The 20,850-nt window shown below is 34.0% G+C and overlaps 1 protein-coding gene across 1 annotated transcript; it reads left to right on the top strand.

The window, feature by feature from the left end:
• Positions 1 to 7,526: 7,526 nt before the first annotated feature.
• Positions 7,527 to 17,806, top strand: LOC107087865 (NACHT, LRR and PYD domains-containing protein 12-like). The gene is made up of 11 exons (XM_015379675.1): positions 7,527 to 7,706; positions 8,484 to 8,600; positions 9,605 to 9,718; positions 10,382 to 10,512; positions 10,604 to 12,377; positions 12,473 to 12,646; positions 13,769 to 13,939; positions 14,485 to 14,658; positions 15,683 to 15,856; positions 15,976 to 16,022; positions 17,193 to 17,806. Exons 1-11 carry the CDS (start codon positions 7,669 to 7,671, stop codon positions 17,747 to 17,749), a joined length of 3,471 nt encoding a protein of 1,156 aa, XP_015235161.1. The 5' UTR covers positions 7,527 to 7,668; the 3' UTR covers positions 17,750 to 17,806.
• The last annotated feature ends 3,044 nt before the right edge of the window (positions 17,807 to 20,850 follow it).

The following is a 20,850-nucleotide window of genomic DNA, read 5'->3' as shown; positions in this document are numbered from 1 at the left end:
TCCAGAGCGCAACCCAGGGCAGAAGTGGTCTTTCTCACCCGTTTGTTCAGTCGCTTTGTAAAAATGAAAACAAACAAATAAATAAAAACTAATATACCAAGGAGTATCAAATACATATATATATTCTACAAATAAATATATATCTTCTACATCATTAAGCTGTCCAGAATTTTGTTGGGAAAAGTCTTATATGTATTGTTGACACATTTATCCTTTAATCCTTTCAAATTATTTTAAAGTCTTTCATCATTTAAAATAAAGTATTTCACTAAAATTTTAAGCTACCTTTAGCTTTGTTTTCTAATAAAAACGCAAATGCCTGAACTTGTAACTGTAAAACGTTGTGAATTTACAAAAACTATTAATTCAAGGTGTGGGTATTGAAGCAAAATCAGACATTGTAACTTGAGATGGGTGAGGGAATTAGTAAGATACAGAGAAAACATTTTACAAATTAAAATAATAAATGTAGAGATAACTTTATATATTTATATTATAGTTTTTTTTCTTCTGTGTAGGGGAAATTGGCCTTTTATTGTGTGGAAGATCACAGAGTAGATAAAAAAAACTAAAAAGAAAAGTAAAAAAAAAAGAGTAAAGTAAGATATTGTTTGAGTTTAACTTAAAAAAAACAAAGGCTGGCTTTTCTTTAGGCATTGATTTTATATGTATATGTTATCAATATAAATAATTTTTGTTACAGAAATATATGAAATACCTCTATTTTCAGGAATATACAAATTTCTTTGTGAAGTGTTACATCTTTTACACAGAAAATCTTCGTTTGTGGCAAGTCTACCATCTGTGACATAAACCACCTACGTCATGACACATTTCTGCAGATGACCTACATTGGAGAAATGCATGTCAAATGCCTGCAGACATTTTTGCTGTATCCACCATCAAAGAACATCTAGATTTAATTAAAAAAAAACATTGCAATCAGCATTTATTGTTTTGATCTAAATCTGGGCACCAGAGTCGTTACATCAGTTACAACAAATCACTTTACATCCGGTTAATCACCAATATGAGGACTACTTCAATGCAGCAGAATAAGCTAACTAATGACAGATGTATTCCCTTCCTTACTTAGATAAAGCTTGATATGATTTTACAGAAAAAGAGACTATTGCAAGGTGTAGGTACCACTGAGAGGGCTAATTGCATCAACTAAAATTGGATTGTTTCATATTAAACAGTAGTGGAGCTTGAATGATAAACAGAGTGTGGCATATTAATGGATCACCGAGATAGGTGTATTATTTGTAAATGAATGGGCAAACTTGTCAAGACTACAGTGCACCTGAAAAACATTGCCTTTGTGCTTAACTGTCCTTGTGTCTTAAAGTCTTCCTTTTACTATTTAGGTGCAAAAAAGCTATCAATCTCATTCTTTCCCTGTGTAACAATCATGTACATAACACCACTGTAAAGAGGATGTCAGGTCTTTGTAGAAACATGGGATTGGACCGGGGACCTTCAGATCTTCAGTCTGACCCTCTCCCAACTGAGCTATTTCAGCACTTGTGCTGCTGGGCTAAATCCCACCACCAGACTCATACATCATAATAATCTATATATCACTTAACATTTAATTTATCCTCAACTACAGCTATAAGAAAACCTTCAGTGTAGCTGGATAAGCTTACTAATGACAGAAGATGTGTTCAATTTCCTTGCTTTGTTAAAGCCTGATATGATTTTAAGAGAAAGAGACTACTTCAAGGTTTAGGTGTCACTGACGGGCCTTATTCTCACCAACTTAAAGTCAATTGTTTCATATTAAACAGTAATACAATCTGTTTGATATAAAGGACAAGGTTCTTTCTATCAGTCTGTTTACATAAAAATCATCAGCTGAAACAAAAAACAAGCTGTTTTGCCATTTTGTGCAAAAAAAAAAAAAAAATATATATATATATATATTTTATTAAACTGCTTCTCTTTTTTTGTTCTCATTCTCAAAATGAAAATAACATTACACATTTTGTTTAATGGTGTTAGGATTATTTTTATTGATGATGTGTGAGTCTGTTAGACCCTTATAATACCTGCCTGTAATGTGTCAAAACGAATGTTTTCCCAAGCAGTTTATCTAATTAGCGCAGTTCTTCTCTCAGGATAAAAAGTCATCTACATTATGTACATGACAAAGATTTGGGAAAGGAATGAGAGAGGTGTCCTTGATCTAAGAACACACTGTAATATTTTGATATGGCTGGAGCCATATGGATTAAGAGAAAATTTAAAGGCGTAAACTCAGAGCTTTCCTTTATAATGGGTGGGCCCTCATGTTCATTCCCCTTCAAAATAAAGCTCCTATTTAGGCAGACATGGACAAACTTCATTTCATTGTATTTCCTGCCCCCTTCGCAGCCCAGGCATTGGTTCCAAATTAAAGCAGTTCTTGTACAAATATAGATAGATGGTTTATTAGGATTAAAACGTTCTTTTGAGATTGAGAGAGATTTAACAGCGACATGATAGGCATGACAAGTCTGATGAGGCAATTAGGATGGTTATCTTGAATGACCAGGTGACGCCGTTCATTAATGGGACCATCGATCACCCTATCTAGCCAAAATAGTCCACCATCTTCTTTTTCAAAGCCAATGAATGGGGCGTTTATGGATCGGATGATTGTGGAACTTTAATTCTTTAAGGTATATACTTTTCTGAGAATCATTCATGCATAGGCCTATTTCTGGAAAAACAGGAAGGATAAACCTATGCTTTTTTAAAATTATTATTATAATCTAGCATTGATTTGTAAACAAAGCCCTATCATCATCATCACATTTCTGACTAAAATTACAGATGCCAAAGTTTACAATTACAATCCTCAGACCATATCGCTAACCTTTATAGCAGGGGTAACCGATTAAAAATCAGCGGGGTCAGAAAAAAGAAAATCATCAACCAGTAAAAGTTTGGAGACATTTTTAATTATAATCCATTACTTTAAACAGAATTTACCACTGAAATAAAATGAGGTTTATTATGCATCCATGTTATACATTGAAATTTTAAATAAAAAAACATAAAAAAAATAGAACACTTTTTCCATTTTTTATTCTAAAGTGTTTTTTTTAAAGTAGAGAAAAACAATCTTTCAGTTTGGTATATGGACATTTTCCTGATTCCCATATTTTGTAAAACATCTGAACTGACCGTTTATTTTATGAAAAAATAGTTTGTGCTGTTTTTAAATGAGAGAAGTGGGCTTTAGGCTGCCTTGCATGGTTTTTAAACCTGGATTTGAATGGTGACAAATCTATTCTTGAGCACGTATCAAAGACGTGACCTCTGCTTTATAGCAACAGGCCTCTGCTGTGCGAATTTAAAGGATTATCATAAATGCTACCTGACGTTCAACAAATTAGGAGTTTATTGTTTCCAATTCGCTAATCCCTCAAATATAGTCCTTTTAAATACTTTCAAAAGTTATTGCAAGGTTAAGTTACTTGAGTAGTAATGTCACCAAAAGTGGCGTTTCAGTCTTTTATTTCTTTTGATAGTAAGGTTGTGCATAAATCTATAGAAAACACATTTAACATTTGAGTATTACATTTGATCTGTTAATAAATAATAATACAGACATTCTGGCTTGATGAAATGCTTGTTTTTATCTGCTTTAAATTTATTTCCAAAAGGAATCTGACATGTTGAATTTGGCTGTAGGTCTCCAGAAGCTCTCTTTCTTTCCAAATCTCACATTCTTTCCTGAATGTTAAAATGAATTCAAAACACAGTTGGTGTTTTTTTTTGTGCCTTCTTGAACTGAATCCAAGTCAGTTTTTCAAATATTTGTCCACCACCTGTAAATAACATTACCTAGCATTCTAAATCATTTTCACATGAAAAGTAACATTTGCGTATCAAAGAAAAAATACCATTTTATTTGGAAATCAAGACATCCGATTGTGGTTGGAGAGGAGCAGAAATAAAACTGTGCAGAAGTGACCTATTAGGAGCACTTGATGCTTCCCACTCCAGATGAACTTTTTTACTGATTTCATATTGTGATAGGACTTGGAACCTGCCCAAATATACCAAACACTGCTTTAATAAGCATAGCATTATTGAGCTTGATTGATCTACAGCCTCCCATGAACTGACCTTATTAGAGGATCTATGAAGTGTAGTGAAGAGGAAGATGAGGTTCACCAACCTTCTGGTGAACCTCATCACTAGTACCAGGGCTTATTTCTTATTTTTCACTTTGTTTTTTTAATAGTTGTATTTTTGATTGGAATCTTTGAGTTGTTTTGTACTGAAAAGTGGAGAAGCTCTAATCCTGTTGTACATTGTATAATCACAATAAAAGAACATTTGATTTGATTTAATTCAAAAAAAGGGAACAAAAAACTGAGTGCATATACTGTCAGGGACATTGACTTTTAAGAGGGCTGTCATGTCTTTATTTTACATATATTTCTAAAAATGATATATTTTTTTCTTTTAAACTATTATTCAAAATTAGCATAAATAAATACTTGAAGCATATCCCTCAATCTTTTTAATAATCTAAATTTTATATTTTGAATCAAGTTACTAGAATTCCCTTTTTCCATGATACTTACTATATATTACTATGTGTACTATCTTAAAACATATCCCTTTTTCAAACATAAAAAAAAATATATATATATATACTTTAAACTGTACTCCTCTTTACAGAAAAAAAGATTTAAAGGCTCTTCTGCCTGTCATTATGACTTTCAAGGGAATCAAAACTCACAATGTTTATGTATTATGGTGAAATAGGTAGTGTCCCTATTACTTAAGCAATGCTTCTAGCCTCAGTGATAACGTAAAATAGAAACACGTGTTATATAAATGCCGTGACTTCTCTGGACCAGTGTTGATACAATGTCATGTGAAGTTACTTTTTGTTTATAAGTCCCAGTGAAAATACTAAGAAAAGGAAGTTAAGAAAGTATTCATAGCTTTTTTAGAAAACAGAAAAGCAGATGTCCTGAATTTCACAACCTCAAAGCATTTTTTTCCAAATAGAAATGAATAGAAAAAGAGAAACAAATGTTTGCAGATGTTTTTGGTCCAATATATTTAATGTTGAAGAATAATTGCTAAGAAAAATAAGATAAAATAATAAGTGAACTCTTAAACAGAATTTTGAAAAGCCAATTCAGAAAATAATTGGATATTTCATATTTTTCTTATATCTTAGTCATTTATTCAGGTTAAAAAGAACTTTGTTTCATTATTCCACCTTAATGCATTTAGCTTGTGTCAATGAAAACCTAGCATTTAAAATGCTTCACGGTTCTACTTTGCAGCGGTTCATTTATATTGCAAGTGTGATCCAAATAGAAAAGGATAGCATAACCAAAAATTGTACTAAAAGCCCTACTTCCTTGTATTTTTATTAAAAAATAAATATAGTCATCTAAGAAATTGATCAAGTAAGAGTAGAATAGCATTGGGTAAAAAGGCTACTCAAGTACTGAGTAACTAATCGACTTACATGTGATCATAACGTCTGATTTTTTATTAAAATAAATGAATAAAGAATGCTGGTGTTTTAAATAATGATATAAAAAATAATTTATCTTGAAACACTTCTCAGTATTCTTTATCAAAAAAATTAGTTATCTAATTTTGTATATTATGTAGGTAATAATAGGCTGATTACTTCCAGTGACAAGATAAAGTATACTGTTTACTTAATGTTCACTTGTCATCCGTATGACACAGCTGAATAAGTAGATAGAAACATTAAACCATTGAAGCTAGAATACTATCTATAACTTTAATATAACCTCTAAGTTTGTCTCTGGTGCATTTTTATTCAAAACAAGCTTGTTCTTTTTTAAGTGAAGTTACGACTTGCAAGGTAGCCAGAAATTTCACTCAAGTAAGAGTTGTGATACTTCCATCATATTTACTTGAGTAAAGGTAAAAGGTACAATGTTGTAAAACTACTCTCTACAGAGAGTCTCTCTCTAAAACAACAATCTGCAAAAAGATGATAGCTTGATCCAAATGCCATTCCTTAGCCAAGCATACATTGCACTCTGGGATACTGTAGAGTAATTAACTGTGCTTTTTTCATACCTCTAAAACAAGTTTGCCTGAAACTTAGAAAATTCTAAAAAAAAAGTACATTCGACCAATAAGTTCTTGCATGGTTTGTAGACTTTGTACTGAGGTTTGGGTTTGCCTTAAGGTTCTCTGTTTGAAGCTATAAACCCATGGTAAAATGTCCAGTTGCCAAAGTTAACATCTGATTGAAGCAAAGTAAACTATGGTAAAAAGCCCTAATGTTTGACTCCTTTGGCCTTATTAACAGACTCTGGTTGTTTCTGGTGAAAATTATATAATGCTGAACTTCTCGCTGTAAAACCAAAATACAATATCAAACTTTATTCACATGAAACATCCCTAAACTTAACAAAAATATAAAGATTCAGACTTTTTTTCAAGGCAGGAAAAATTCCCTATTAGAAAGATAGTTCAAGAAAAGATCATGGACTCTTAACCATATCACTTGACCAGCTTTGGAATGGGAATAGAGGAAATGGACACAAACAGTTTAGCTCTTTATGAAGATATGAATAATTTGCAATTTTTCAGCTCAAATTATGCTAAAGAATCATTTTAAGAACATTTTTAATCAACATAATAATTCCTCCCATTAATAAAAACTTTTCCAACATGCCTTTACTCCACACAATAAGGTAACGGGAGAAGTTAGGGTATGAATCTTGCATGGCATCATAAATTGATTATTTTAGTTTTATGTGAAATTTAGAGCTTAGCTAAACTTTAAATCTAATCCTCATAATGACACAAATGTGCATTTCATTAGTTCCTCTCTACTTTGCTCCAATTGTGGGTGGAGTTTGGCTTCATATAAATAAAATGGAAACTTTTTTTCTTCTGGCCATGTGCACGCTAAAACTGATTGGTCATTTGATTTCACATCTTGAGAGCATGTGACTTCTTCATTTTAGGTGCTTAAGGTCAACAATACTTCCTGTTTCCACCATTAAAAGTCTCATATTGGGTACCTTTGATATGCATTTATATTTTGTTCAGTATTTATGGATTAAACAGAGATGTCTGAATTATCCTTAATTGAATTTTAAAACTTTTTTTTGTTAAGCCTGAGCAGCTGATCGCCTCAAATGTATATACTATATTTAATGTTATGGAGCTAGTATGCAGAAATCAGATTATTTGGATCCTACAGTGGTGTCACATAGGAATAGTGATAAAAAACAACCTCCCTGTTTACCCTAAAGGACACCCATCAACTGCTGAACAGATGTAAGCTGTCACTAACTGCCATTATACTGCTTAAAGTTGACTGGAAACCAAATTATGTATATTGAAATAATGATATCATGAGATGAACCATGGCTTCAGTGTGTTCATTCATGAGGGAGGAGTTTCTGCAAAGAGTGTGTTTAGGCTCACCTCATTCAGGGGAGGAACGATGATGTCACAGGCCTCACTACCACGAGACTACTTCAGGAAGTGCTTCACATTTCCTATCTCTTCCAACACACATTTAAACAGTCGGAGAGTTGCAGCCAGTTCGAGTTTCCCATAGAGTTTGGATATTTAGAAGATTATCTAGAAAGTTTAGATGAAAGAAGGAAATATAGGAGATCGAGAAGAAGGAGGAGTGCACAGACGATGGAACCAGCTAGAAAGAGGAGGATTTCACATATGTGGTAATATTTTTGACTTGATTTCTCCCCAAAACAGGTTTCTAACCATCTGAATTGTAATAAGCGTTAAATCCCTGAAAATGTTTTTAAATACATTTACCTCTTTATTTGCAAATAATACACTGTTGCTACTGTCAACCCAGTAGTCCAAACCTCAGCTTTTTGGCAACTAACAACAGGTTAAAAAAGGATAAACTTCACATCTGGCTTGTATGTTGGTGTAGAGTCTCAGTCATCCAGGTCATAGTCATTCCAAAAAGTAAAAAAAAAAAACTAAATAAAAAACACTTTGTTTTTTTTTAAGTTTGAAGCTTCCCATCCAGGAAGCTTTCTCTATTCTAAACGTCCGGAGTACAGTTTGAGTTCCAGGCTTACCGGTATGTAGTAATCCCAAACAAAGGCCTTGTTATGGCCAAGAAAACATGCAAACTAAACAGAAAAAACAGGTCCATCTCCTAGTAATGGGGAGTCATTGAGGTCGTTGGTTCCCTGCAAAACCAATACTGGCCCATGCCTCTGAAAAAGTGAGTCGTTCACATCTGGGTTGTATTTCCTCATATGGTTTTGGTTGTATTCCTTCAAATTTGTCAGTTTTTTTGTAATAAGCTGCTTAGTAAAATTTTATGAACTAATAATTATTCCATTTAATACGCACATATTGGAATAATAATTCGCTAAAGTTGTGAATGCCAAAAAAATATTTCCAACAACATCTAAAAAAAATAGGCTTATCTTCTCATTGCTTTTGTGTTAAAGTTGTATAATTTTACTTGGATTCAGGAAAGAACCACCGAAGAGAGACATTTATCCTGGTCCTAGCTGCGTGTCCTGCAACAGTAATGCATCAAAGGACCTTTACTTTGAATTTAAAGGGGAATTCTTATCTCCTAAACCGAGGTAAGCCAAGAAAGGTTAATAGTAGAATGAAAATGTTTTAACAAAAAATGACTTTAAAAAGATGTATGTAAAGATGTATGTATTTATGGATGTATGCATGTATGTATGTATGTATGTATGTATTTATGGATGGATGGATGGATGGATGGATGGATGGATGGATGGACAGACGAAAGCCAAATAGTTTGAGAGCTAAGGCTAATTTTAAATTAGGGCATATTTGATATTTTTTGTATCTTTTCTAAAGGAAAGCTGTAGATTTTTCTTCCTGTCTGTGTTCCTTTTTCTTGCATCATTTAAATTATTGTAACCTCCGTTAAGATCCCAGTGAAGAGACACACGGAGTCAGATAGCCAGAACTTTAACAACTTTAATGCGGAACACACAGGTCTTCTCATTCAAACAGATAGCCTTTTCACTCACGGTTTGGCTCTCTTTTCTGCCGCTAAGCCTCATGGGAAACACATAACACATAACAGCACCGTTTAACCGCTACATTATCTTAAAGAATTAAAAACTTTAGTGTTTTGAATTGGGATGGTATCAATTCAAGTTTCAAGAATCGATTTGATTTTGATTCTTAAGATTTAAAAGCTATTCTTTTTGGTCCGTTCCGCAATTGGATTGCTTGGATTAAAGGATTAGTTGTTTTGTTTTTTTACTGATACCTAATTACTGTGTGGTTGCACATATTGATGCGACTAGTATATTAGCATTTAACCTAAATTAATAACTAGTAATTAGTAGCGGTGGAATGTCTTTTTAAAATGTAACTTTAGTTATATCATTAGATATTTAGGTATTAATGTGAGAAACCATCCAGCGTTAAAAAATCTTTTTTTAATTTTTTTTTTATTTAACCACAGGCCTAGGAAAGTTTTGAATGTTGGGAAATGTGTTTTGAGACTGTCTGCAGACCAATTGAGACACTCTATTTTCATGCTATGTGAATTTAAAAAGCATGTTTTACCAGTTTTAAATTTCTCTTTAACCTTTTTTTTCAGAATCAAGTTACAGAGCCCAGACTTACCTGCTCCTAGCTGTGTGTCATGCAAGAGTGATGAATCAAAGGATCTTGTCATTATCTTTAAACAAAATTCGTCAACCATTAAACAGACGTAAGCTCTTACCAAAACCACACATATTTCTTATATCCCACTGGTAGTAATGTAAACTGCTTTTAAGCAGGGTTTTAGCAATTATTTTCTTAAAATTAAAAAACAAGTTGAACCTTGGGTATGAAAGAGGCTGTCATAAAATTCTCTGCAGACAAATATGATGTGTAAATATGAATGTACTGATTGCAAGTTAGATTGGATTAATCACATGACATCATTCAAGACATATGCTGCCTGGAGAAACTGACATATAATCTAAGCAGCAAAAGTCATATACTACGTAAATGTTGGAGAAAATGGTTTATTTGTAAGAGTAAGGAAGACTAATTTGGTTTAAACACCTCATAAAACACTTTTCTTCTGCATTGGTTATGTGTATTATTGTATGCAGTGTTGATAGATCCATAGAAATAAAAGGCATGTCAATTCAGAATTTGGGCTACATTTACACAACTGGTGATTTTTGTTGCGTTTAATGAGTAGGAAAAAATACTTTTTGGTGTTTGATCTTGCAAAGTGGTGTTTAGAGAAACAAGACTTTTAGATTCATTTTCTTCAAATTTGAATTTTATTTTAAAAAAAAAGACTTAAACATTTGCGCAGCATATTTTAATCTTAATTAGGTTATGAAAAGGACAAACTCACTCTTTTCTCTCTCCTTAGATGTGAGCTGAAAAGTTCAGAGAAAGTTTTCCATCTAGAATATACTGAAAGTTTTGTCAGTCTGTGGGAGGATGGACAGGAGTTGGAAAATGGGCCTTTTATTGAGATCACAAAGCAATTCCTTGTCAAAGGTAACACGAATAAGCTGATGGACATGTAAATAAAACACGTGAAATGTTCCCATAATGATTCCCTCATTGATTTCTTTTCTTGTTTATTTAGATGCAGATGCTTCATTTTGTCAAAATAAACTTAAATCTGCCCTGAAGGACAGGTTTCAGTGTGTTGCTGAAGGGATTGTTAAGGAAGGAAGCCCACTCCCTCTGAATAAGTTCTACACAGACCTCTATGTCACAGAGGCTTGGACTCGGGAGCTAAATAAAGAACATGAGCTTAGATACATTGAAACCGTTTCCAGGAAACAAGACGGGGAAGAAGTAACAATAAGAGTGGAGGACCTCTTCAAAGAGCCTAAGCCTTGCAGAACAGTGATGACCACAGGAGTGGCTGGCATTGGGAAAACGGTTCTAACACAGAAGTTCACTCTGGACTGGGCTGAAAACACAACAAACCAGAGTATCCATTTCATATTTCCCTTTACATTCAGGGAGCTGAATGTTTTGAAAGGCAAAGCGTTAAGCTTGGTGGAACTTGTTCACTATTTCTTTACCGAAACCAAGGAAATCTACAGGTTTGAAGAGTTTCAGGTCATATTCATCTTTGATGGTCTGGATGAGTGTCGACTTCCTCTGGACTTCCAGAATAATAAGATCCTGAATGATGTTACAGAGTCTGCCTCATTGGATGTGCTGCTGACAAACCTCATCAGAGGGGAACTCCTTCCCTGTGCACAACTTTGGATCACCACGCGACCCGCAGCAGCCAATCAGATCCCTCTTGACTGTATTGACATGGTGACAGAAGTCAGAGGGTTTGCTGAACAACAGAAAGAAGAGTACTTTAATAAAAGATTCAAAAACCTGGAGTTTGCCAGCAAGATTATCTCTCACACCAAGACATCAAGAAGCCTCGACGTAATGTGCCAGATCCCTGTCTTCTGCTGGATCACAGCTACAGTTCTGGAAGAGGTCTTTAAAACTCAACAGGCTACAGAGCTGCCAAAAACCTTGACTGAGATGTACATTTACCACCTTTTGGTCCAAAGAAAGGTTAAGAAATATGATGGGGAAGATGAAACAGGTGATCACTGGAGTCCAAAGAGTAAGACGATGTTAGAGTCTCTGGGAAGGTTGGCTTTTGAGCAGCTGCAGAAAGGAAACCTGATTTTTTATGAATCAGATTTGAGTGAATGTGGAATCAGTATCAAAGATGCTTCAGAGTATTCAGGAATGTTCACGCAGATTTTCAAAGTAGAGAGAGGATGGTATGACGACAAGCTGTTCAGTTTTGTACATTTGAGTGTTCAGGAGTTTCTTGCTGCTCTTTATGTTCATCTGACATTCACCAACCTTGGTGTCAATTTGTTCAAAGACAAAAAGCTCTCAAAGTTGTCCACGTTTTTCAATAAGCCAAATCTTGCAAGTTTTTACCAAAGTGCTGTGAACGAGACCTTGCAGAGTCCAAATGGACACCTGGATTTGTTGCTTCGCTTCCTCCTGGGACTTTCACTGGAGAAAAATCAGAAACTCTTAAAAGGTCTGATGACAAAAACAGAAAGAAGCTCACAGACGAATCAGGAAATTGTCCAGTACATCAAACACAAAATTGATGAGAATCTATCTACAGACAAAATCATGAATCTTTTCCACTGTCTGAACGAACTAAACGACGATTCTCTTGTGCAAGAGATCCAGCAGTTCCTGTCTGCAGGACAACTGTCAACAGATAAGCTGTCTCCTGCTCAGTGGTCGGCTCTGGTTTTCTTTTTATTGTCTTCTGAAAGGGAACTAGATGTTTTTGATCTGAACATGTTCTCTGTTTCTGAAGAGGTTCTTTTGAGGCTGCTGCCAGTGATCAAAGCCTCTAAGAAAGTTGTGTAAGTACCTTTATTTTGGATATCATCAATGTCTTGATTTATAGATTTCCCAAAAAATGAATCCTCAGTTGATATTTTTCACATGTTCTTTTCAGACTGACTTTCTGCGTGCTTTCACAAAGGAGCATTGAAGCTCTGTCTACAGTTCTCAAGACCAAGTCCTCTCCTTTGACAGTCCTTGATCTTAGTAACAACAATCTCCATGATTTGGGAATGAAAGAGATTGCTGATGGATTGAAAAGTCCAAACTGCACATTGAGAACTCTTAGGTAAGAAAATTATATTGAGATCCTTTCCAGAGGAAGACAAATATAATTCTTCAGATTAAAAAAAAATAATTCGCTCTTTTGAATATTTTGAGTATTAAATTTAAATGTTTTCTTTGAAACTCTCAGTTTGAAGTAATAAATGTTTTTGACAAACAGTATTATTTCTTTAAACATAATAGCTTTGTTGCATCTCTTAATTAAGTAGTTTAAAAAAAAATTAAAGTAAATAACATTTAAAAATTATATTTAAAAATGTATTTATAAATGAAATGACAACATTCATCTCTAAATCTATGTCATATCTTGGTCCATGTTTTTGGTTTGTTTATATCTTAATAAAAATAGTGGCCAGAGAGAACAGAATAGAAATATTCTTTACTACACTGAGATAATATAGGTGGACTGACAGCGAAGTGAAATGCAAATAGAAGCATGCAGATACAAACAGAGTAAGAAAACCACTTAATTTCTTTTTCCTTTTTAATCAAAAAGTATGAATATAAAAAAGTTTAAATAAAAAATATGTGTGAATACTAATTTGTAAAAAAAAAAAAAAAAAAAAAAAGCAACTAAAAAAACTACTCTTCATGCACATTTTCAACTTTTTATCTGTGCAGATTCAATACCACAAAACCCTTAGTATATTACAAACATGAGTGCATGCTCCTCTGCGGCTGGCGGCTTTATGGCTTCCTCCCAAACACTCATAGTCTCTCTTCTGCTCATTTGTGGATGTGTTTCTGCACACTCATGTCATCTTTTTTTCTTTTAAGGATGGAACCAAATAGAGAAAGAACGCTGCCTGTGATTGGCTAATTTTCAGAAAATCCTGCCTCTTGAAACATTGCTATTTTCCTCCTCTTTGTGGCTAGTAACTGTAGCAAATCATCTTTGGGCTAATCATTGTTTATTATGAGTGTGCTCATAATTAGCTGACAATTTGAATATAGTGTAGCATTCACTCTTTTGTCTTTTAGAAGGAATAAAAAAAACTTTGATTATAGTAAAAATAAATGTTAAATTCATTGTCAACCTTAGGGAAGATCTAATATTTCAGGATAAGACATGCACATTAGATGTAAATGCTTCTGATCAAAAACTTTTGTTTTTCATTTTCTTTAGGCTAAGTGGCTGTTCCCTCTCAAAGCAAAGCGTTGACCACCTACTCCTCAGCTGTAACTCATTCATCTGTCTGAGAGAGCTTGACCTGAGCAACAATATATTGCAAGATTTAACAATTAATAAGCTGTCTGATGGACTGAAGCATCCACTTTGTCAACTGGAAACTCTCAGGTCAGAATTAAGTAAATCAACCATTCATCTAAATTTCCAAACTTTTAGCAATTTTTTTTAAAACGTGTTTTTTAAATTAAATAAACCTAAAGGCAAAACTAATAGTTACATATTTCTACCATGCTATTAGTGCTATTAGGACAGTACTACCATTGGTTGGCATCCAGCGACAGTTGCGTAGGATGCAATCGGAGGGTGCAAGATACTTCACCCCATTGCCTATTTCTGGTGGTTAAAGGACCCCAGGGAAGCTGTTGCTACAATGTAGCTTGCCACCATCAGTGTGTGTGTGTTAATGGGTGAATAACTGAATATGTTTTAAAGTGCTTTGGTTCCGTCTCCTGATTTGAAAAGCACTATATAAGGACAGGCCATTTACCAATTCCCCATTTCTAATATCACTGAGCCATCTAAAATTTAGTCAGAACTGAATAGTAAATTGAACAGTAAATGTGAATATTGAAATAATTATATGTTTGCAATTTTTAAATTTTTTTTATATGCTTTATTATGACACTCACACATTTTTATCTTTTTCCCCAAAGACTGAATATCTGTTGTCTCTCAGAGATGAGCTGTGAAGCTTTGTCTGCACTTCTCAGCTCTGAGTCTGCAAGCCTTAAAGAGCTGGACCTTAGCAACAATAACCTGGGGGATTCAGGAGTCAAACTGCTATCAGCTGGACTGGCAAGTTCATGCTGTAAGCTAGAGACTCTGAGGTAAGCCCTAAAAATGTTTTCATTGGAGAGTTTTAGTTTTCCCAGAAGAATCCTGACTATAATAAGTTTATATTTTAGTAGGTAGTATGGTCCATGGTCCTGCAAGCTGTAAGCTCCTTGGAGGGGATAGATGTGGAGGACAAATATTTTTATAATGAGCAATTCTGATCTTCGAGATCATTCTTTGTATTGCAGTGTTATGTGTTTTTTTCCTCAATGGATTAAAGAAGGTGAAATAAAGAAGGTACTTAACGAATGGAAGGTTCTAAAGGGTCACCTTAAAACTAGTTTTAAAAGTTTTATTATTTAAATATGATCTTTTGATAAGATCTTCCCTTTCTCCTGAGTGATATTCCAAAAGTATTTTTTTAAAGGGAAACACTAAATAATCTTTCCACTTTAAATCATAAGTTGACCCACAAACGTGATCTGGAAAGGGCCTAATTCAGTATTTGTCCACCTCCGCTTCATTTTTTGCTTTGTCTTTTACTTACAGGTTTAAAAAATAAATAAATTATAGAGTGATTGTGGCTTAAGGCGATTTTTAGAATTAAGGTTTTATTTTTATTTAGTGAAGGGGTATGAAAGGGCAAGTAAACAAATTTTTTTATAAGTAGCCAGACCACTTATGTGTGGCGAATTGGCACTATATAAATAAACAGAATTGAAATTGAACTGAATATGTCTTCTTGAACTTAACATGTTAAAACAACATTCAATGTCTATAACTGTGATTTTATGTGAGAGACACATTCAACACAGATTAGCACAAATAGTGAATAACAAGGAGAAAAAAATAATGTATAATGTGTTAAATGCATTTGTACTCAACCGCTTTTAGTCTGAGTAACAGAAATACCAACCACTGCAACCAAGCTGCCTTCAAGAGATGTGTGATTACTATACAGCCATGGATAAACCTTAGAAAACATTGTGCACCCACTTTTACCAACCGACGAGTTTTCATTCAAAACTGAAATCATATCTATGGTTCAGCACATTCCCTTCATCTGTGTGTGTGTAGGCTGTCTGGCTGTCTAGTCACAGAAGAAGGCTCTGCTTCTCTGGAATCTGCTTTAAACTGCAACCCTTCCCACCTGAGAGAACTGGATCTGAGCTACAATCATGCAGGGGACTTTGGAGTAAAAGGTCTATGTGCAAATCTTAAGGATCCACAGTGGAAACTTGAAAACCTCAGGTAAAATGCCTGATTAGGTCAAAGATAACTCCTTTGTGGTGAGAAGAAGAAAACACATTTTCATCATTGTGTAAAATAAAGGAGTACTAACCTTTTTCTTCCCCACTAAATGTCTTCAGATTAGACCCAGCAGGAGTCAAGTGGTTAAGACCAGGACTCAGGAAATGTAAGTTTAATTTTGTCTTTAATAATATTAGTGTAATTTAATTCACTTAACACCATTTTTCATCTAAAAAGAAAGATCTAACAGGTCTGTTAGGATGGGCTCTTTGCTATTTATGTAAATAAACAATATTCAGGCCCACAATTAGGGTGGACACCAGTTTTCTTCTAAAACATCACAGGCCAATATATGCATAGACGCTTTCTATTTGCTTTTACTAAAAGGATAACTTGTTTATTCAGTAACTTCTACCAAAAAATTATTTGAATTATTAAATCAGTTACTGCACAATCAGAGAAGCTAATTATTAGGCAAAGTAACTGTCATTATTTTTTCATACAATTTGTTGATGGATTTGGATGCCTCCTAACTTTAAATAGAACATGGTGTTCAATAATAGTATTAATATTGATTAATAAATCAAATAACTAATTAAAGGACTACATAAGTGAACAAATTGTATGCAAATCTGCACCATTTTGCTTTGTGAGGTGGGGCAAGTGTGAAACAGTATAGTTATGTAAAGGTAAATTAGGTGTTTTGTAGCTGATATATTAAGAATAAAATACAAAATGATTTGTAATATACCTTTGTCATATTTACACGCTTTTGAAAAGTTCCTTCCTCTACTAAATGCAGGGGACTAAACTAGATTTAAGAAGCTTTAATATGTCCAAGCAGGATTACAACTAAATACATAAGTTGGAGGCTTTAAAAAATGTTTAATTAAACCAATAACATCTCAATCTATGACCTCCAGTACAGCCTGCATGTCAGTAGAGAGTAAAACAATGAGATTTTAGCTCTCAAGTATAGATTACTTTCTGAAGTTTAAAAGATATTTAAAGAATAAGGTTAGAACCAGTAATCAGAAACATTTATCAAAGGTGTGTATGATTTTATTTCAAAACTGATGAGATGTAAAGCATTCCGACAGCCTGCATGAATACAGAATGACAGTTTACATAAGGTGACTGCAGGACACAGCTACAGTTATAGGGTAGATGTGATTATTGAAACGTAAAGCCGGTATTAATGTTATCTGACTTTTTCCAGTTATAAGATCGGGTTGGTTATTATGTTGATATTCTAACATAATTAGGATTTAAAAAAAAAAATAATTACTGTGAGTCACAAACAGAATTTTTTTTTAATTGTTGCTTTACCTTTCAGATTTCTGTAACCTCACATTCCACACCAACACAGTAAACCGAAACGTGAAACTGTCAGACAACAACACAGAGGCATCATATGTGGAGGAGCCTCAGGCGTACCCAGATCACCCAGACAGGTTTGACAAGAACCATCAGGTGATGTGTTCAAATAGTTTGACGGGTCGCTGCTACTGGGAAGTTGAGCTCGTGGGAGGCGTCCACACTTCAGTGAGTTACAAAGGAATCGTAAGGAGAGGAGAGGGAAATGATGGTTGGTTTGGTGGGAATGACCAATCCTGGACTTTGTTTTATGATGGCAGCTCTTACTCCCTTTGGCACAATAAGAAAGGAATATCCATCCCTCATATGACCGTATCATCTCCCTCATCTCACAGAATAGCAGTGTATTTGGACTGGCCAATGGGAACACTGTCCTTCTACAGAGTGTCCTTGGACACATTGATCCACATCCACACTTTCCACACCACCTTTACTGAACCTCTTTATCCAGGATTTGGACTGTGGTCATGGGTGAATGCTCCTCTGGATTCATCTGTGCGCCTCATATCATTGTAAATGCATTCAAGTCCCTCAGCAAACTGGGACAGAGGTACGAACCTGGAAAATAACATGATGCCATAAACTGCAGCTTCACTATTTTGAAATCTCAACTTACTTGCAGTACGATCAATACACAGGTACTATCTGTCACTGAGGTTCTATTTGAAGAGCTGTTAAAAAGTGGTTGCATAGTTACAGATTCCCTTAAGGTGTTTTTCACGCTTAAAGGTTTCATATCTTTAAACACATTTTTTGTATCAGACCGAGATAAGCTGAGTAAATATAAAAACATTTTGAAAGGAGAGGAGAAGAAAACTGAACCTATGTGACAAAGAATTCACCATCCTGTTAAATAAGCAATTGACAGTGATTGATCACTTTTTTTAATGAAAGATTAGTTCAATTTCATGAGCTATGCTTAAGCCTGGTTTTTGCCAGACCTGTCGAATCAATAAATCCTATAGGTGACAGAAAGTAGGCCAACATCTGCAAAAGATCAACATCACAGAGAAATATTAAAGCATACAAGCCTTTTGGACTTCAATGAATTAAAGTGAAAACTATTATCCTTAAATGGAAAATCCAGGGAACAATAGGAAACTTTCTTAAGTGTTATCAAAGTAATATTACTCCAAGAGAACATTGACAACAAATTCAAGAAACCAAAAAAATAAAACCCACACCACTGACGACTGTTTTTTGGGGTGGCCTAGTCAAAGCTAAGAGTTGTATATATTTGTTCATTCATGCTCAGATAGACATGAAGTGATATGAAGTGACTGGATAAGAATTATTCTGCAAAAGACTGAGCAGAAATTGCTGCATAGTATTATCAAAGGTAAATTATAAGTTAATGTTAGCTGTGGCACTACTAGTAAGTATGTCTCAGTGGCCATTATTTTCTTCCCAAAACAGGATATTTAGATCACATTTTTCCTTAAAGAAAATCAGTTCTTATTTTTGAAAATTATGTTGTATTTATTCTGATTATTTCTGATTGATATTAAATTAGTTAGTTTTTTAAGCATTTGGGTGTGACAAAAAATCGAAATAAAAAAGCTGTACACAATACGTATATATTAATCTGCTGGTTTAGTTTAAATCATTCTCCTTTTTGTACACTAGAAGCTATTTGTTTTAATCAATTTAAAAGGCTGTCTTCTTCAGGACAAAATACCTGAGGGGATTACTCTGTTACAACATCAAAAGTTTTGTTAAAGTTATTTATTCATATATTTATGTATTTATTTGTTTAATGTTCTATTTTTCATAGCATGTCCTTTAACTGTATATAAGATAAAAACATAATAAGCAACTCTAGCCACATAATGGCAAAGAATTTTTTCAGGTATATGCTTTTGACATTGTTGTGCAGGGTCTCTGTTTTTTATATATAATGTGGAGTGTCAGGTACAGTTTTGAGAATTAAAAAATGAATTTAGACTGATTACAAGTGGTTCTCAAGTAACATTAAATAAAATGTAAAAGGATATGAACATAACTCAAAAGAATTAACTTTGAATTTTCATCCAAAGCTTCTACTATTTGATTGAATGAGATCATATTGAATGGATGAGTTGTGCAAAAATAACAAAATGCCTCTATGAGGAGCAAGGGTACATACTTAAAGTGTAAACACAATGTTTCTGGGTTGGAGGGAAAATATGTTCTTTTATTGTTGTAACTGTGTTGTATTTTAGCGTGCATGTTTTTGTAATCAAGCTTTAAAATATTCCATTTGACTTTTAAGTCAGTTACTCATTTAAAGAAAAGTTGTATTTTGTTCTGTATTATCTCTGTTACCTTCAGGTAGAAAGAAAATGTGTATGGAAAGATTTTTCCCTGATGTCTGTTTTGTTTGGTGGGCAAAAGAAAACTGCTCTGGAATCTGGAGAAAGATGCAGGATTGCATTCATGTCATCCTTTGCTCACACTGTGTTGCACATTGAAGATGATGAGTATTGGTGTCAAAGCTTATTTTACATTTAACATTAATAATTGTATAGCCAATCACCATAGCAATTGTTTAAAAGGGGCTTTGTGTGTGAGGAAAAAGACTCAAGCAACAACATGATGAATCAGGAAAGAAATCTTGTCAGGAATTCCTAAAAGATGTACCATGGGCAAAGATTTTTATGAAAAAATGATAATATAAGCTATTTTATTATGTAATTCTCAGGATTTCAGGAATTAGTTTCCATATTTTTTTTTTCTTGAAGAAAGACAGGAACTTTTTGGTAGAAAATAAAGATTCTGCTTGGCTGGAAATCAAAACTCTACTAAATTGAAATTGTTATGCGTTACTAGCAAAAACAGAAATCATGTATAATATGAACATATAACTGATATTAGTAAAAATTAATACCAAAAGCTAATGTTTTCAGTTAGGTGTTAGTGTTTGAATCCTTGAAATAGTATTTTTATTTTTATATTGAAGCTATCAGACAAGCCTCACCAGAATTTAAAATTATATTTTTCAAATGATTCACTGCCCTTATTTTATAAAACTGTTAGAAGTTTTTTTTTTGTCTGATGTATTTATTTAAAATAACATGTCAGGTCTGTATTGGAACCAATGCTTTTCTCTACATGAATAAATTATATATATAAAGTTTTAAACATTGTGTTTGTTGATTATACTAATATTTTCTGTACAGGTGAGAGCTTACAGCAGCTCTTGGATGATATCACACCAGATATGAATGAGCCTAGGGGGTGGTGAGTTGGGTCCAGGAAATTCTGTGAGTCTTGCTAATGACGGAATTTTTTCATGGATGTAAAGGAATCAGGCAAGCCCAGAAGAGAGTGGATCAGATTGAATATTTAAAGAGGTTTCTAGGGAAGAAAACCCAGGAGGGCAAGGAAAGGGTTAACAAAGGTTAACACTCTGGCCCTGGAGAGCTGACAGCAGGCTCCTTAAGCAGTCCACTGCTTGATGGGGAACAGGGGAAACCAATCAACCTGCCACTCAGGGGGAAAATGCTTGAGGAGGACCTCTGGAGGAGAAACTAAAAAAATTGTTAAATAAAGGCGGAAACTCCCAACATCTGGAAGTATCGTAAATCTTCGTAATGCAAAACCTTTTCTAAATTATGAAGCATAACACATACTCTACT

This window comes from Cyprinodon variegatus, unplaced genomic scaffold (genome assembly GCF_000732505.1).
Source record: "Cyprinodon variegatus isolate N-32 unplaced genomic scaffold, C_variegatus-1.0 Scaffold10, whole genome shotgun sequence".
Classification (NCBI taxonomy): domain Eukaryota; kingdom Metazoa; phylum Chordata; class Actinopteri; order Cyprinodontiformes; family Cyprinodontidae; genus Cyprinodon; species Cyprinodon variegatus.
Note: the sequence above shows the minus strand (reverse complement) of the source record. Positions and strands in the feature narration are given on the sequence as shown.